General features: G+C 40.3%; 1 protein-coding gene across 2 annotated transcripts; it reads right to left on the reverse strand.

The window, feature by feature from the left end:
* Window positions 1-380: 380 nt before the first annotated feature.
* Window positions 381-17,703, reverse strand: zdhhc3a (zDHHC palmitoyltransferase 3a). 2 transcript variants are annotated; one of them, XM_085366120.1, is made up of 7 exons: window positions 17,639-17,703; window positions 15,399-15,822; window positions 15,080-15,204; window positions 10,724-10,820; window positions 10,441-10,522; window positions 8,949-9,079; window positions 381-1,625 (listed from the first exon to the last, which is right to left on the reverse strand). In XM_085366120.1, the coding sequence occupies exons 2-7, from the start codon at window positions 15,738-15,740 to the stop codon at window positions 1,419-1,421; spliced, it is 984 nt and encodes a 327-aa protein (XP_085222246.1). In that variant the 5' UTR covers window positions 15,741-15,822; window positions 17,639-17,703; the 3' UTR covers window positions 381-1,418. The 2 variants fall into 2 exon arrangements, with proteins under 2 accessions (XP_085222246.1, XP_085222247.1); XM_085366121.1 differs by lacking the exon at window positions 381-1,625 and adding an exon at window positions 4,231-7,622.
* Between the last annotated feature and the right edge of the window lie 1,299 nt (window positions 17,704-19,002).

A 19,002-nucleotide genomic window follows, 5' to 3' on the forward strand; every position in this document is an offset into this window, starting at 1 on the left:
GGGCACCGTGTTTCCCCCAGGACGATACAAACAACATGCCTGCTGTTCTGTCTGAACACCCATTTATTCCAGACCACTTAGCTGTGCCTCAGCTGCAAATGAGGTGTAATGTTTTCTCCAATTATGATACACACTTCTACCACAACAGCTGTATTTGTCTTCTGTGGTTGGCTATCATCAAAGGCATCGAAGCAGAAGAGCTGAAAGTGGTCACAGTGGAACAGAATGGAATCAGTGCAGAAAAACACAACAGGAGATAAGATGTACCACAACGTAAGGAGTGCTCTGACACGTTGATAAATATGTTTTTTTCCTTTCTCGCAGTCGATTAGATGAGATGATAAGGCTGTATGAAAAAAATGTTCCTATTAAGTTTTGAACTGGACTGTCAGTAGCTTTTGGTGTACAATTCAAACACTGCAGATGTATTTGCTAAAAACAAACAAATAATCTGTCACTAGATTTAAAACAAACAAACAAAAAAGAATGACCATTCATATAAGGAAGGAACCCACACAATGAGTAGATTATTAAAGCAATGTAAACATGATTAAACATAAGTGATCCCATAATGTCCAGCAGCCATTTAGCAGTTAGAAGCCCTTATCCTCCAGCTTACATACACACACAATAAAAATCCTCTATATGAAGTCATCTACTGCCCTTTTCCCACATGTGCAATGGAGCGAGAAATATGAAAATGGCAACTTGAGACAGTCTGGAATCAAGATGAGTAATAAAACAATGTAGTGTTTCAAACATTTGCTCAGTAAAGATAGATAAGGCACGAGGTGAGCTCGAACTAGTTTCTCAGACATGGGTCAAGCCTAATCTTAGACTAAAAACCTTTTCCAAATGGAGAGTTTGTATTTCTAGGCTTAACCGTTATCTGTGAAACTGGCTGTTCAAATCTGGGGGGGAAGGCAAGAAGGTTGAAAGGAACCATTTGTGCTACAGTGCTGGAGCAGAGCTGCTGTTAGTGGTGTTCTGAGGCAGCTCAGGGAGGCACTTTACAGTATTCTCTTCTCCAAACACTGAGCTGACTGAGCTTTGAGTCCTCACAGCGTTTTCCTAGAGACAAATTCAGGAAAATGCTGCAGGTTTGGCAGATTTAGTAGAGAAATATGAGATCCTTAAAATGCACATTAGACCTTCAGTTATGTGTGCAAGTATTAAGCTAAGATACAAAAGTTTGATAATGGGTGCTCTGCACACCTATCAAATGGCTACACTGAAGGTAGGAACAGAAACTGTAAAATATATCCAGAAAAAAGTCCTGTACATAAAGAAATGCATACATAATTAAAATAAATTCTGGGCAGTTTTTCAACATGTAGAAAGTCCAGTTTCAAAAATATCTTTGTGCTTGTCAAGAAATCCTGCCTGTCTGCAATTTATGCTTTCCCCAGCAGGTGGCGCTAGTTGAGTGGTATCTCGATGACATCCTCCTCGATGATCTCTCCCTGGGGGATGGCGACGTGGTGCTCAGGGCTCTTCTTGCAGCTCAAGCCTGAAAAAGGGCTGCACCAGGACAGTGAGAAGGGGCCTCCGAATGCAATCTGCATGGCCTCCCAACACGGAACTTTCCCCCACTTCCCCGTCTCCCCCTTCAGCCGCTCGATCCCCTGGAGACAAAAAACAGTGAGGTTCTGAGGTGAAGGGGCAGAGAGACAAACAAAGCGCAAAAAAAAAAAAAAAAAAAAGCACTGCATGGGATCACCTGCATGCACCACCAATGACATCCACAACACAAAACTGGTGATAGTATGTTACTATGTGATGGTTTTGCTTTTTTGTGCTAGTCCCTCAGACACTTAAACATGTCCAGCTTATTTAAAAAAATAAAATAAAAAGTCTTCAGGTTGAGGGTTTAATCATTTACTTGTCATTGCTGCCATTTATCCTGTGTGTACTGGCCAGGAAGCAAAGAGAACGGGACTGGCAGTGGAGCCAGCTGCTCTAATGGTTGCTAATTAACACCTAAACTGAACTGCAGCTGAGGCTGATGGGAATGTGATTACTTTTACAGGTCTTTGTTCCTACAACAAAGCACCAGAGACATATTTGGACTGGCTGACTGTCTCAAAGCACATTTAAGTCCAGCTGAAGTAAATGAGGCTTCAGTGGATGCCCTCTTGGTAATAATTTGTCCGTTTATTTTTATCCTCAGACCTTTGAATGTTACTTCCTAATCCAAACCAAGTGCCAGCTACCACAAACTTGAGGCTTAGGCTAATGCAGGAAGCAGCTTATAATACAACACCAGTAACAGTAATGATGCTTTCACCTGGCTCCCACTCAAAACATGTCAGCCTCTCTAGAAGTGCTAAATCAGTCATTTTTAAGGAGTCTTTAAAGCCCTGCTTGATAAATACGCAATGTCTGAGTTTTTGGATGCGATTCTGGCTTTGATGTCCAATGTGTTGACTGATAGTAGGCACGCTCCAGCTTCAAAAATGTTTGCCATTCATTAAAGTAGACTCAATATTTGGGGTTCACGACTGCTGTCCAAACAGAAGGCACTTGAAGAGGTCACCCTGAACTTTGAGAAGGTGGGATAGGATTGTTTTTCCCTCCAGTTTGTTAGTTTTGGGGTTCATTTCAAGATGGCCAACAGTTCTGATTTCTAATGTATAATGGCAAAAAGTAACGCTGACAGATACTTCTAGAACTAATGTAAGAAGTTATTTTAGAAGGACTGTGTTCCAAGATATTCACCTAAAGCAACATGTACTCATCTGGATGCATGCTCAATCATCCAGGTTAGGAAATCCTTAAAAGTTGCTTCTGTTCATCTGGACGAAACGTTTCTCCCACTGAAAACGCTTCATCCTAGTACATGTGCATAATGACTGAATGGCGAACAATGGGCAGTTGAGTTTTTTGATCATTAATATGCAAATTTGTTATCAGCACTGATCAAAAACCATTGATCAATGGTCATGAGTACCATTCACAGAGAGTTGGGGAATGGCTGCAATCACAGCATTGTAACATGGCAGGAGGTACCGTTAAGCCCCCTCCTCGATTCATAGATGGTCGTAAATTGCCTCCTTGACTCCTGCCGGTGGAGGTTTCAGTCATTGTGCAAAGGTACTGTTTTATAAGGTGAAGTAAACCTGCAATCAGCTGACATTAAAGAAGTCACTTGGATGAGTGACAAAGCGTTTCTCCCACTGAAAACGCTCCGTCCAAATGAACAGAATCAACTTTTTGGGGCAACATGTAGTTCTGTGAGCTTTAGAGTGCTTACGGGGTTAGGCTAGCAGGTGCCCTGTTTATAGTCTTTATGCTTAGTTAAGAAACTCAAGTACATGCCACTGAAGGTAGTTTTCGGGAATTTTGTGTTTTAAATGTAAATGTAAAAAAAAAACAACCTGAGTCTTGACAGAGTATTTTTAGTGACAGTCAAAGATCCATTTGGGTAACTCAGACGGCTGAATCTAATATTAGTTTCAACTTTGGGACTTATATTTATGCAGTGCAAACAGTGGATTTTACAGCCATCTTCTAGTGTACTGGTGCAAAGGTTGCTTCATGGCCACAAGTTACAGTTAACACTAACTGAGAAGTTAGATGACTTGACTTCTGATGAGTTTTAACAGTGTCCTCTAAATGCTTTAGGTTCCATGTTATTCAATTTGTTTTTAAAGAAACATGCCCAACATTTCATGCTGCTGTCCAAAAAGACTGGCATGCACTTCAAAAATAAACAGATGGCACATGCATCACAGACAGAACTCACTCATTCATTCAAACCGTTTGGTTGAAGTAAAACAGCAAAGGAGGAACTGAAAGCACACGTCGGCCTTCTGATTGAAGCGTGCATACATGTGACATGTCAAGCTTGATGGGGACGGCCAATGTGACTGCTGTTCGCAAGCTTACCTCAGTCAAGATTACAAAGGGCTGTCTGCTTCGGAAAGCTTTCGGCAGAGTGAGTTATCAACCAAAGCAAAAATGCATGAGTGAGGAGAGGACACAGTATCGGGGGGAGGAGGATCCCAGACGTGGGAGCAGAATGGAAGACAAGGACGGAGGGAAAATGCAGGATGTGAGGGCCATATAAGAACTGTGTGCACGGGGAGAAGGAGGGAAAAAAACCCCAACAAAAAACCCACATCTGCTCCGGTATTACTATTTGAATATAAAATAAAGGGACAGGCAAAAGTAAATAAATGCACCTCCACAAAGGAAGCAAACACAGTTGTTGCATTGCATCTGAGAAGATTTTATTCTCTGTGCACGTGCTGAAATCTCTTCAGAATATTTAGAAAGAATTAAAATTTCTGTAAAAATAACAAAACAAAACAATAATAATAATAATCTCTGCCGTCACTCAGCTGCTTCATCATACCAGCAGTGTTTCACATACACAATTAAACTAGCCTTCAGCTGTACCATGCATTCAAAAACAAAGGATACACACAATATCATGTAAACAAAGAATAGAAGAATAAAACCGCACACTTTGGAACAAAGCAGTTCACCCAGGAGAAAATCTCAAATGATAAATACAAAGAAATACAAAGTGAAATTAAATCTTCTTTTTTAACGACTTTAAATTGGATAGTGAATGTTAATACCTCGGTTAAATGCTTTGTAGGCTGGCATGGTGCAGAAATGAATATTCTAAATCCACGTCTTCTCTTTAACTCCGAACACGATTTTATACATTTCCGGCAGCGAAGAGGATTTTAAACTGAAGCCAGTGTCCCTTCAGAGCAAATTCATATCAAAGGGTTCCCAAATAATCGCAGAATTGTGGGTTTTATTGAATTTGGCACACGCTCACAACATCAAAACACCACATGGGCTTAGAGCTGTGATTCACTGGCACGTATTCATGCAAACAGAGTGTTAGTGGGAGGCTACTGTAGGAGGCTAAACCTTTCTTATAAAAAAAATAACACAAAAAAACCCCCAACAACATAAAAAACAAAATCCAGAATGAACATATGTTGACAGACTGTCAGCATCATTCTAACCCACATGTTTTTCCTGCTTAAAGACAGGCTGAGGTCGACATCAGTCACCTTTGAAAGGCTTTCCCTTTCCTTCCTTTAGCAGAACTCAGACTGCCAGCTTAAACACTGAGAATCTGGATCTGTTTGCTGGAACAAACAGAAACCTCCTGGTTTGTTTTAGCCAAAAATAAGATGCATTTCTGTCTTCCAAGAGGCTTTGTTTTTCTTGAGCATGTATCAGAGAGGAAACAGGGACAATGTTGTAGGTGCTAAAAATCACTGAAAACATGATTAGGCTGCAGCGTGACTTTTTGGTCTTTTTTGTTTAATCACAGAGATCCTCCAAAATGGACTTTCAATAGCTGATCAAGGGTCAGCTACTAAATCAGACCTAATTTGTTTTGCTTTTCCTTATTTTGAGCCATACTTTGTGTTATTATGCTGGGTGCTTATATTAAATAAGTTTCAAATAATGAGGTGAGACTTCAGACTGCTCTAAACTCAGTTTCAAACAGTTTGTTCTACTCTTTCCTCTGTTTGATGTCAAAGACAGAGGATCTCTCTAACATGGCTCTCTGGCTCTGACTGTGGACACAGAAGCTCCATCCAACTCAAACATTCTTTTTACAAGAGGCAGCCAATCAGAATATAGTTGGTTTTGAGAAAGGGCTGCCTCAAAGGTAGGGAACTACACCACCTCGTTTCAGATGAGCACAAAGGTCCCTCACAGGATAAATAAAGATTACTAGCTTAGCTTTGCATGATTCACAGTTTAAAGAAAACAGAGACCAAGAATGGAACTGTGGAGCTGGGAATGAGCATAACAAGCCCACTTTAAATATTCAGTACATCTGCTATCCTTTAGTCACAGCAGGCTATCAGCTCTGCTTTTTGGTACCACTGCGATCCCTTGCCTCGTGTAGTCTTACATTAATGAGAACCCAAACGGTTAAATGCAGTGTAATGTGCAGGTTTTTACATGATGAGATAACAGAGCTCTGTTTTCAAAACTGCTTTCAACTCCACCCTGAATGTAAGAATGAGACAATCTGAAAGTCACTGCTAATAGGGAAGAAAAGGGATCCATTTGGAAAATTAGAACTCTCATCACAAACATAACAGACCAAAAGTCTTTGGATTAACTTTTGTCCTATTAATGAAATTTTAAAAAAATCTCCCAAGAATGAAAAAAGTGAATCAAAGAAGAGCAAAAACACTCAAAGGTAGAACATACATAGAAACTACAAGAGCGCCACCGTTGTGAAGTTCTCATGGCTGGCCTTACAGTGCTGCGTCCCCATTGGTCAGCTACTTTTAGACAACAGTCAGTGATGCACAGATTCAACAAGCGGTAATACCTTCTAATGTCAACAGCAGTCATAATAACATCTCAGTTAGGACAGACTGAGGGATAGCCCATTCTCTAATTAATGGAGTTTTACTTTCAGTCCACTGACATGTTCATCTAAGTGTAACTAGCCCACACGAGAGCTTTGTGTCAGAACTGGGGCTGAAAAAAAGACCAAAGAGGAAAAGTCTGAACCCAGAAACAAAGGTGAAGATTATCATAACCAAATGGAGCACTCTATGCAATTCTAATGTCAATTCTTTTTTAGAATTGTTGTGTTTTGCTTTCACTTTCTTTGCATTTGATTCTTGAGAGATTTTTTTCAGTAACTATGAAAAATCCCACTGTAACAAAGGCAAGATGTTGATGTGCTATGTACAGCACTATAACAGAGGGTCGGCCTGAGCGTGGGTCTGATTACTGAATGGTTCAGACAATCCATTCCTGAGTAGACCCATTTAAAAGCTTTATCCAGTCCATGTCTGGAACACACTGACATTGAGTAATATTTAAAGGGTCAGTTCATCTAAAAAAATCCACCAAGCTCTCTACTGGCATCAGAATAGCTAATGTGGAATTACAGTAACTCTAACCCTGATGTGTGATTTTAATATAATCTGGAGACCTGCAGTTTCCAGCCAGTTTTACCCTAAAATAGTCCTTAAAATGTCCTAAAACTCGGTGCTTCGCCAGTTTATGAAGCATTTTTGTTTACCTTATACATCATTTCCTATTTTCACTGTAATGAAATTAGCTGGCAATTACAGGAAATACATAATACCTGCTTTTTCTTTATAATTTAGCTGAACTAACCCTTTAGGGAGAAGCAAAAAGGAAACAGTAAGAAGAGAGAGGGGCTTCTGATAGAGGAGAAAGAAAGCAGGTCAGAAACAAACAGATCCATCACAGTGTTTGCAAACACGACTGTAAAGTGTTTCTTTTTCTCTGCAACTCGACTCACTCAAGGCAACACAAAAATAAAACGTATAGAGCACTTAGTTGGCAACACAAAAAAAGCACATGAAAAGCTGTCCATTGCTAATGTGGGATATACAGTGTAAATCGCGTTGAGCTGTGTGTGTGTGTGTGTGGGGGGGGGGGGTGCAGGCCTTCCCACTTTGGTTTTGATCACTCCCTGTGCTGAGCCTTCACACCACATATTGGTAGGTCTCAGCCTTCCCGTGGTCGGGGGTGGAGAAAGGGCTAAACCACAATATGGAGAAAGGGTGTCCGAATACCGCCCTCATGTTCATCCACTTAGTTTTTTTAGCCCATCTTCTCTCTTCCTTTTTCAATTGCTCTATGCCCTGAAAACGAGAGACAACCAAACTTCAGTTGGTGTGCTTTTGCGGCCCAGCGATCACAGTAATCACAAACTCCAAATACCCATTTCTGTATTAGAAAGATAAAAATAAGATCATCGGGGGCTGCACGTCAGGCGCTGCTGAATTAGGACAGTGGAGAGCCGATGTTGTGCCCTTCCCTTGTGTGTTGCACAGCCCTGTGTATGCTAAAGCCCTCTCTTCATAATAAATAAGGTCTGGAGTTGCAGACAAAAAGAAGTTGAAAACAGGGAGAGTTTGGTTTGGTGAGCTATGCTTCCCATGCACACAGGCGCCGTGTGCTTGATTATTTCAGCTCCAAACTTGAGAAGACAGAGATTCCTTCTTTCGCTGATACACTGACAAACGGACCTTTATTATAAAATTGCATACAGGCCTGCCCTTCATGAACAGCACATTAGACTCACCACCAGGGGGCAGACTACTGGTAATGAGCAGGTGTAAAATCTGGACTCTGCTCAGCAGTTTAACTGGTAAACTTTGTGTTTTAGTCTCCTTTATTAAAGTGAGCTAGCCAATGCACACAAAGCTGCGTGCACTATTTGCCTGTGAAAAGTTGTGACTTTATTCAGTTTTAACTAGCTCACCAAAGACAAAGTGAGTGAGAGAGAGAGAGCTTATATATAGTTGGGGTAGTAACACTGGGAGAAGGATGAGGATGGATGTATAGATAAATCAGGCTAATGAACCTTTTGTTACATGAGACATCTCCACAACAGAAAGAAGCACAGGAGTACAGAATTGCTTGATTTTGTATCACATTAATCCACAAGTCTGGAAAGGACTGAGATGTTACTATTATTGCTGTTATGAGTTACACCTGCACTTTTCCTGCTGAGTCTAAATGTCTCGTGTGAGGAAAGGTCCTATTTACAGATTGATACTGCAACAGTCACAGCCACAGTTGCCTCATACTTTAAAAGACAGTATGAATTAAACATTGGCAGGTTGGAGTTGAGGCATTGTTATTGTCACTCTGCCATAAAAAAGATGGAAAAACAGCCAGTAGGAGGTGACTTCCTTTGGTTGCAAAAACAAATCAGGCTCTACAGAAGTCTATGATCCACCTCTGCAATTTCTGATATGATGGTAGGTGTAACTCAAATTATTTGCTTTTAAGGCACTTAAGGTTGAAGTTCTGCTGCAGAGTAAGAGACGTCAGCTGATGTTTTGAGACGTTAAAGATATTCATGTTAAAAGAAGTTGAGAGTTGCAGCAGCAGGGAGAAGTCCTGAAGCACAGAGGAGTTAAAAGGAGGTGGTTAACAGGATGGTAAACTGGGTCACTTACGGTCTCGTCGGTACAGATGGAGTGGACTTGGGTGCCGAACATCACAGAGGTGAAGATGAGGAAGAGGAGGCCCTCAAAGCACAGGAGTATGAGGAGGATGACTGTTGCTGGAGGAGAGAAGGTACTGCACTCTGGGGGAATGGGAGGGAGGTGGACACAGGGAAGTGAAAGGGCAAAGAAGAGATTCATAGAGGAACTGCTGCACTTCTATCAAAAAACTACTGCATCCAACTGCAGCTCTACAGTGACGATGCAAAGCTTTGAAGCCAGCGAGTATGAGCTTAGGTCAACTTCTTAAAGACTATTGTACGGGATCAGGAAGTTACGGCATCAGTAACTGGAAGGAAAATAAATGTCACAACAAAGAAGTAGAGACAAGATGTACTCATGTCAACAATATTTCATATTTTCATTTGTCCTAAGGAGTTGCAAGCATTGCCATATAATGACACTTATAGTGGCAGGACATAAATATCTGTCCGATGGCCCAAAATGATCCTTTCCTCTAGCCTGTGGTCTGATGTATGTCCAGATTGTTTAGGTTTCAGTTGCTTGGTTTTATCACCAATAGAAATGCCTGCATTCTCTTTAATATTATGGACCTAAATAGCAATTGCATTGACAAACTAAAAGCCCACCAAAAAAATCATTTGAAAGCTCAGCAACAAGACCTCTTTCCTCATGACGCGGTTATTCCATAAACCTTGTTTATAGATAAGAATCCTTGATTATGGATAAGAAGTTGTGGATTTTTTTTTTTTGCAGTGCCTGGGTCATAACTTTGGAAACTAAAAAAAGCCAACATTTTCAAAACTGGGCAATTCACATGGAAAAAAATGTAGCTGGACAAACACCACTATAGACCAGAGAGAGAATGTGCAACTTTGATTTTGTGTTGTATGTAGATGCAGTGGGCTAGGATAGGCTACAGACTCCCAGCACCGCTGAATAGAATAACCGATAGAAAGTGGATGAAGATCATATATGTATACCGATCAGGCACAACATTATGAGCATCTGCCTAATATTGTGTAGGTTCCCTCGACAGATGTGCTGTGGTATCTGTTCTGCAAGATGTGAGGTGGGGCCTCCATGAATCAGACTTGTTTCTCAAGCACATCCCACAGATGCTCGATTGGTTTGAGATCAGGGGAATTTGGCGTAGCTCATCTACTGACCACACGAGCCAGCCTGTGCCCCCCTTAGTTGAATTGCAATGATTTTCGTGGCTGTAGAAGGCGTTTCTGTTTGTTTGTCCCCCATTTATGTAAACAGGATGGGATAAACACAAGAACAGATATATGGTCCTTTAAGAAATGGAAACTAATGTGAAGAATATTGTAAGATGGTTATGTATGTAAATACAAAATATAAAATCAAGCAAATTACTTTACTGTCATGTTTGAGGGAAGATGTCTATTTACATCTAGAGCTCTGTTCTTTATGTGTTTGCAGGCTAAAGAGAACTGTAAAAAAAGGAAAAAGCACTTACTCGTCCAATCATCTTCAAAGCAGTAGAGGAAATGGAAGACCACCATGACCAAAGCGTGGAGAGAAGTGAGTGCAATGTACATCTGGGTTAAAAAAGAAAAATGAGAAAGTGGATACAATGAGCAGGAACTGACAACACAGGCTAACCACAAACAGAGTGGCATTTACCAAGAAACGGCTCCATTTCTATAGCAACAACTGGTGACTTTATGATTGAAAATCATGTGACAGGTGTAACCTTCAGGGTGTTTTTTCGTCAATTTACAGACTAACAGTGGACTTACTGTGAAAAGCACAAAGTACTTTTGGTTGTTCTCTCCAACACAGTTGTTGACCCAGGGACAGTGGTGGTCCATCTTCCGTATGCAGCGTTTGCAAACACTGTAAGAGAAGAAATTCAACTGAAAACCAGGATCAAAACGTTTTGTCAATATACAAAGAAACTAAAAGACAACATGAAATATGGGATAAACTGAAAAAAAAATGAAGGTTTTTAATGCAAATACTAAAGTTTAAGGATTTACATTCTCTGCATTTGAGCAAACAGGAAGCTGGTGGTAAGGCTAGTGCTAAAGCTGGGTGTTCTGTGCAAACAGCGAGTGTTTGGAAATCATTACTGGATTTCCTGAGAAGATTTAATATGTTGCTTTACTGCTTTGTGACTACAATCATGCCTATGAACACAATTACAATATAAAGGCCCGATAAGCTATACTATTCTATGTGTGTTTGTTCATCACCTATCGCAACAAGAATTCACTGAATCCACTTCAGTAGTTGGTACTGACAGGAAACGGAGTAAGAGCAGTACTGAATTTGAAGTTGTTTAGTTGAGCTAAGGTTGTTCTCTCTTACTAGTATATTCCTTCTATATACACCCCCAAGGCTACATGCAGCTCACATGAGGTAAATGGGAAATTAGGATGCAAACCTAAATAAGTATATATCATGCAGTTTGATGCATTCTAGCAACCAAATGCTGTCGGGTAAGATTCCCATTTGAGAATGACTTAGGTTTTAGCAGTTTTGTGGGAAAACACAATATAAATTTATTGGTTTTATTTTGAAGGGAAATGCTGTTTTTATTTTAAATGCATGTACAACGATGAACCAAACCATTAACTTATGTGAAAGCAGTTGTTGAAACTAGGATAAGAAGAGAGGTGAGGATCAGTGAGGGGCAGTGTGGCTTCATGAAGAAAAAGAGCACTACAGATGTGACGTTTGCTTTGAGAGTGCTGATGGAGAAGTATAGAAAGAGTCAGAAGGACCTCCACTGTGTCTTTGTGAAACTAGAGAAAGCAGAAGATAGGGTGCCAAGAGAGGAACTGTGGAACCGTATGAGGAAATCAGAAGATGGAGAGATGTGAGGGTGGCTCAAGACATGCCAAGCCTGATCAAGCCTGGACTAAAATGTTACCAACTAACAGGTGTTACAAGTGATTACTATCCAAATCTGACAGAGAAAAAAATGTGGGCGCTTTTAAGCAGATGTAAGACAAAGTGACTGAAATTGTTATTTTTGCAGTGTATTATATACCAGAAGATACTGTGAAAGTCAGGGCTAAAAATTAACCCTGTTAATGATGTAATCAGGGAGAGAACACTGAATCACAATTAGTTGCACACTGTTTGATTGAAAATGGTGACATAGGCTACCACAGAGCTGTCAAGTGACTCATACAGGGCAAAGTGATGAAGAGTGTGAAGAATGACCACACGTAGACACACTGTTTGGGTTTATTTCCTCTTTTATTGCTGACACGCACTACTGACAGTCTCTCTGTCTGTTTCCTCGGCTCGGCACCCACAGGTGCAGCTTTCAGCCGCATTCTGACCTCTCCACTCTCTGCCCCGGTTTCACTAAAATTCACACACCGAGAGAGAGAGATCGTTAACTAAAAACGTCACACACCTATGTCACAAACCACCACGGCATTGCCCCGTGATCTCACTGCACCACCCCTCCCCTGCAGCTGAGCCAGGGACCACACCTCCGCCACAAAGAGCATGGGAGCAGAAATTTAAGAGTTTTGGAGAAAGAAAGGTAAAGATATTTTAGAGGTCTGAGATGCAGATAGAAGAGAAATCCTGAACTACACTACGCTAATGCATGATCTAAACACCAAATCGAAAAGCAAGGGCCTACATGCACATAAAATATAAAGCCTGGTAAAGGCCTTCATTTGAAAGTTGCAGTTTCTTTCAAGCCAACTGGAGAGCAACATTCTTGCTCATATGCAAACAGAGAAGATGTTGGTTCTCTTTGGATCTACTTTGATATGTGAACAAACTCAGTGAAGAGGTTTAACAAATGCAAATACAGAGCTTCTCTCAGTGATCATCACCTGTCCACTATCCTTCACATTTCCAAACACTGAACCTGACTTCAACAGACTTGTTCAAGCACAAAACAGCCTATATTTCTCTCATTGAACAAGAAGAATTGAAATTGCAGGGGAATTCAACTACAAACACAATAGCAAAAGTACTTTATACAAAGTCGTATTTCATTCAATACGATTTTGTTTTAGGTATGTGATAAAGTGTTTTTTATTTTTTAAATAATTGTTTTAATTGTTTTTCTTTGTTTTCATGACTATTTACATTGTAGATTCTCAATGAAGGCATCAAAACTATAAATGAACACATATGGAAGTATGTAATAAACAAAAAGTGTGAAATAACTCAAAATATGTTTTATATTTTTCAAAATAGCTACCCTATGCTTTGATTACTGCTTTGCACACTCTTGCCATTCTCTTGATGAGTTTCATGAGGCAGTCACCTGAAATGGTTTTCCAACAGTCTTGAAGGAGTTCCCAGAGTTATTGAGCACTTGTCTTTTTTGCCTTCACTCTACAGTCCATCTCATCCCAAACCATCTTGATTGGGTTTAGGTCAGGTGACTGTGGAGGCCAGGCCATGTGTGTTTGGGGTCATTGTACTGTTGAAAAAGAAATGATGGTCCAACTAAACACAAACCGGAACGGAGTGGCATGTATCTGGGCTCTAATCTGAGGTGCTGTTAACTTGCGGTTTCTGAGGCTGGTGACTCGGATGAATTTATACTTAGCAGCAGAGCTCACTCTTCCTGGGGCGCTTGATGGTTTTTGGGTACACATTCAAAGATTTAGCAGTTTTCTGGACTGACTGACCTTCAGTTCTTAAAGTAATGTTAGATTCTTACTTCTCTTTACTTAGCCGATTGGTTCTTGCCATAATATGAATTCTAACAGCTGTCAAATGGGGCTGTCAGCTGTGTACAAACCTGACTTCTGCACAACAAAACTGATGGTCCCAACCCCATTAAGAAGGAAAGAAACGCCACAGATGACGCCTGCTAAGGCACACCTGTGACGTGAAAACCATTTCAGGTGACTACATCATGAAGCTCACTGAGAGAAGGCCAGGGGTTTGCAGCGCTCTCAACAAAGCTAAAGGTGGCTACTTTTGAGTAATCTAAAATATAAGACATTATTTTTATTTGCTACATAACTGCGATATCTTGCTTCTTAAAGTCGATATCTTCAGTTTGTATCTACAATGTAGAAAGTAGTAAAAATAAGGAAAAACCATTAAATGAGAAGGTGTGTGCAAACTTTTGACTGGTAGGGACACACACACACAAATGTTTATTTGGCTATCTTTGTGAGCGTATTCATTCACAATGTAACCTCTGCTCCCTAACTGTAACCATCAGGTTAAGCCAAACCTTCGTCTGAACCTAAACCTAATTCTAAATTTAATCCAAAAACAAACTCTTAACCTTCAAACAGGCTGAAAATGTCATCATTCTGAAACTACAACAGAATCTCACAAAGGTAGCACCCTGTTTTTTATATGCTTTTATTGTAACTGTCTGTTACTTTATTTAGTCACTCATGTTGCTTTATGGATTGGTTCTAAAAAACAAACAAACCACAACATCTGCATTTTAAAAGCAATCACACCCAAACACATTCAACAGTGTATTCTACAACTAGTTCTCTTTTCAAACTTGCCTGCATGTGGCCTGCAGGCCAAATGTAGGGTAAATGTAAATAGAGCCTGACCAATATATCACTACTTTTATTATAGGCAAATATTTTAGTGTCTGCATTTGTATGTGTTTATAGCAGCCAGTAAATGAGAAGTAAGCAATAGAAGGGAAAACACCCTTCATCTGTGTTAGAGGGCTGATGTTGCATACTTTGACCACCAGAGGGACTCTGATCCGAGGAGAGTGTGGCACAGTGTAAACAAGTAATCCCCAACTTGATGTGACAATAAAACCTATTTTTAGAATCCGCTGTCATATTATCTTAGTAAGGAATCATAAGTAGCTACACACAACAAATGTTCTGGAAATCTGTTTATACTTAATAGGTAAGAAAGAAAAATATATCACCCGATATCAGATGTTTAAATGAACAAATAATGGTATTTGTCTCAAAAATCCTGTATCGGTTGGGCTCTATCTGTAAGCTGCAGCTAGAAATAAGTAACCTCGGTCACTCCCTCCGAGAATGGGAATTGCACCAGTTTCAGGATTTATGAAAGGTTACAATTGGGGACGTTACTGCACTAAAGCGATGCATAGGACTAAGTTTGTGATTGTCAAATGCGGCAGTGGGAATTTCGCATCCTTTTTGCCCTACCTGCAGTGGTGTGCTCGGTCAGGCTTGATGCTGCAGCACTTGGGACATTTGTAGACCACCTGTCCTGGTTTCAGTTGAAGGCTTTCTATGTATTCCTTGGTGGCGTTTCCTTTTGGCACGGCCCCCTAGCAGGAAACATGTACATAAAGTAGATGACCTCAGTTATATGTGCAGCTCATTAATCACCATAATGGTCATTTTATTAAATGTCTGCTACATTAATCAGAACTTCATAAAGCTAAAGAGCATTAAGCGTCAGCATGACATTGAGAATTAAAACAATTCGTATGCATGAATAATCCAATGCAACCTGACTTACAGGGTCAGTGCACATGGCCCTGAGGTGAGAGGCGAGGGCAAGGAAGGCCAGAGTGTTGAACAGAGTCCCGTTCACAATACTGTACATCAGGTTCTTGGAGGGCAACAGCATCACAAACAACACCACAAACTCAGCGTACAAGACCAGCAGCCAGGTGATGATGGCACACACAATGCCGCAGGCATCCCTGATGAACCACATGGCCGAGGCAGAGGAGGAAGTGATGACGTCTTTGGAGATGGGGATGCGCTGTTCCTCCTGTAGGCAGCTGGTTCCTCCCCCAGCCCCAGACTGTCCACGGTTATGCTCCACATCCCTACATCTGTGCACCGGGCTCTTCATCCTTCATCTAAGCTGGATTCCTGCTCCTACTGCCACCAATGGACCCACAGCGCCTTCAGGCCTCCGCCTTAGTCACCGCATGCTAAGAAGTGAGGATGGTTCAAAGATTAGGTACACGAGCTGAAGGTTTAAAAAAAAAAAAAACAAACACAAAAAGAACAAAAACTCAAAAAATTTAGCCGCCAGCTGTCAGGTCAGTTTTATAGTGCAGGCAGTGACTGGTTCAGTCTTTCACAGTGACTGTTTTTGTTTTTTTTATCTTCTTCGTTTTTTTTATTTCGCTATTATATAAAACTAACACCACATCTTATTTAAAGTTAATTTGTAAGTTTTCCAAAATGCTACAATGATTAAATGATCTCAGATGTCTAGGCACTGTGGTGGTTCTACCCTTTTGTTTAGCTCTGAAATACTCCCCCCCCCCCCCACAATCCGTCATGACATGATCTAAACAATTTGTGGAATGAACAGAACCTCTAAACATCATCTTAAATACGTATTTTGTTAAATTAACTTGTATTTGGGAAAATTACAAGTTAACTTTTTCAAACTATGATTTCTTCACCATGACTTCTACTGCTGCAGGATGCATTACAAAACTGATATTGAGTATTTTCCTGGATATCAGTATCAAGTTTCAAATTCTAATATTGTGAGAACCCTAGTATCTATCTCCTCTTCTTTACTTTATGAAATTTGATGTATCAGCTTACATAAATGCCAATAGTGATAACTCAGCAAATAGCCAATATCAGCTTGTTATTAACTTCTTTGAGCTCTAACAATTAGAAAATATTACACATATACTAAAAATTCTATTTCTCCAAAAATCAGATCACTACCGGAGCCTTGATATTTTCCTTTACATTTCTAACCATTAAAACCTAGTGTATGCGCAATTTGGTGTTATCAACTAATCACTGAACAATGAAATGTGAGCTTTGCACATGTGCAGTGTTACACCTGGAATGACACTGCAGATTTTTGACAAACCCTTGTGTTACAAGAAATGTCGGTTGAACCGAACTTTCTTGTTTGCTGTGACTGGGTATGTGGGCAAATAAATTGTCACAAAAACTATCAACGCAGTTCTTTTGAGCGTGTTTGCAACATTACTAGAGGAAAAGAGGCATAAGAGTTTTTAATCAAACATTCAGACGGCACTCAGGAATCCTCTACATGGTGGATCTTTTTCTACGGACACCACAGGATTCTTCAGCCGTCTCCTCAGAAGTGAAAGCTGGCCAGCTGCATGACCAAGCTTTGTCTCTGCACTCAGCTTTACACAACCTGGAGCTCCACCAAACACACGAAATGTCTGGTCAGTGAGAGGTCACTGAAAGGTAGTAAACTGTTATCGTGACCTAATGCAACACTTCTCTATTCAAGACCCAATCCTCGTGTAAGTTACAGCTGGATAACGGGATGATGTATATGACCTGAGTGAAAGACAGTAGTATAGCTGTCAAAGTACATATCGAGCAGTCGCCTTAAAAATGTGGCTCGATGGTTCCCTGATTATCCTGTTTTCATGGGCGAAGGAGTTACGATTTCGTTGCCATGTGTGTAGCAGCTTTACCTTCAGCCACGTAAGAGCAATAATACCGGGCTAATAATGTAACATTATTAAAATCTATTGAAGACTACTCTACTGCCTGTTCTAATTCAAATCAATAAGGTGGTGAAACATGGAAAGCGGGTTTAACAGCGAGCGACACATTACCGTCAGCCCACTGCTAGCTAATACTAGCTACGTAGCTACCATATCAGCGTAAGCGTCTAAGTTTTCTCATATTTATAAAACAATCCTTCCGTTTACCTGCAAACCAGGAGGAATCAAAGAGCGCGTCAATGCCTTCACCTCATTGTAATTATCATTATATTCCACTGAATCTCACCTGAACGATGCGCATCCGCCGGTGGCTTTCTCCCCTGCTGCTGTTTGGTTACCCACTCGACGCCGTGCTCCCGCCCCTCCATGATGACGTCGTGGCGTAGAAGGCAGCGAATGGAACCACGATTAAGTTTTACGCGTCAGAGGACGCGTCCAAGACGCACCTATTTCTGGTATCTGCCTCAGTACCAAGGCCGAGTATTTATTAAATCAGTTTTAGATAAGAAAAGCGGAGAGTGTAGCACAACAAGAAGGACGAAACACAGTCTACAGGAAACAGCACACAAAGGCTAATGACATTCTGTAGTGGCATTTAAATGCACGAAGGGATGTTAATTGAGGGACGTTGCAGGTTTATCTGATTCAGTTCCAACTATGTGCTGGATCCAGACAAAATGAAGGTTTAAGCATAGTCTTAAAAGTGGAGAGAGTGTCTCTCTCCTAAACCCAAACTTAGAGCTGTTTCAACAGAAGAGGAGCTTGATAACAGAGGAATCTGGCTGGCATTTTACTTTTAGAAACTTAAGGAATCACAAGGAAGCCTTTACTTTGAGAGTGAAATGCTCCAATAGGATAATTATACTATGAGGTCTGATCATTCATAACTTTGTAGTTCTTGGATTTTAAACTTAATTCTGAGTTTAACAGTGTGTCAATGAAGACAAGCTAATATGGGAGAACATATTGAATATCCAGTAGTGAATAGAGTCATTTGATTTATGGCAGTGCAAACACATAAAAACTGATGGTCTCAAGGCTGTAAAAATAAAGCCAGAAATCCTATCACTTACCTTTTTAAAAAAACATTTAAGGTAATGGTAAGGTTATGACTAAGCAACACACTTCTGTTAAAGCTGGATTACATATGAACATGTGTTACAATCAAGTTATAAAACAGCAAGTTCACATAATGCTGATTAAGCTCATCAGAAGAAGACAAATCTCCTGGAATTTTGCAGTCCACCAAAGTTTTAAATCTGCTGTTGTGGCTGCTAGTAACACGTTTTACACCGGCCAGGAATAATGGGTTTGCCAAAGGTGACTGTGAGTCAGAGAAATCCTGCTTAAAGTTTTTCATGCTCCATTACAAATTACAGTAAATAAAAGAAAAGAAAAACTATTCCATGTAGGTAAGATATGAGAACACGTCTTTGTAATTGCTCTCACCACCTGTAGTTTGGTGGCTCTATGGGTGCAAGTTTCACTCAAGCACAATGTTTGGCAATAAGGTTGTTGGACATCCTGCATAACTTTTAAATACATTCTTATTTTAATTTTTTTATTAACTTTTCTATCTAATTGATTTTGATTCAAGATTCAAAGTGTGTATTGTCATATGTCATAAGAGAAAAAGGCATTTCCCTGTGC

Source organism: Diplotaxodon limnothrissa, linkage group LG11, assembly GCF_057381915.1.
Source record: "Diplotaxodon limnothrissa isolate DT_005_m linkage group LG11, D_limnothrissa_male_GT1.1, whole genome shotgun sequence".
Classification (NCBI taxonomy): domain Eukaryota; kingdom Metazoa; phylum Chordata; class Actinopteri; order Cichliformes; family Cichlidae; genus Diplotaxodon; species Diplotaxodon limnothrissa.

Bases quoted from the DNA above. Each gene is read 5' to 3' on its own strand.
- zdhhc3a (XM_085366120.1), bottom strand. From the start codon at position 15,740: ATGAAGAGCCCGGTGCACAGATGTAGGGATGTGGAGCATAACCGTGGA. The intron at 10,523-10,723 runs GTAAGTCCACTG...TTTTTAACCCAG, and splicing joins AGTACTTTGTGCTTTTCACA to ATGTACATTGCACTCACTTC. The intron at 1,626-8,948 runs GTAAGTGACCCA...TTTTGTCTCCAG, and splicing joins CCATCTGTACCGACGAGACC to GGGATCGAGCGGCTGAAGGG.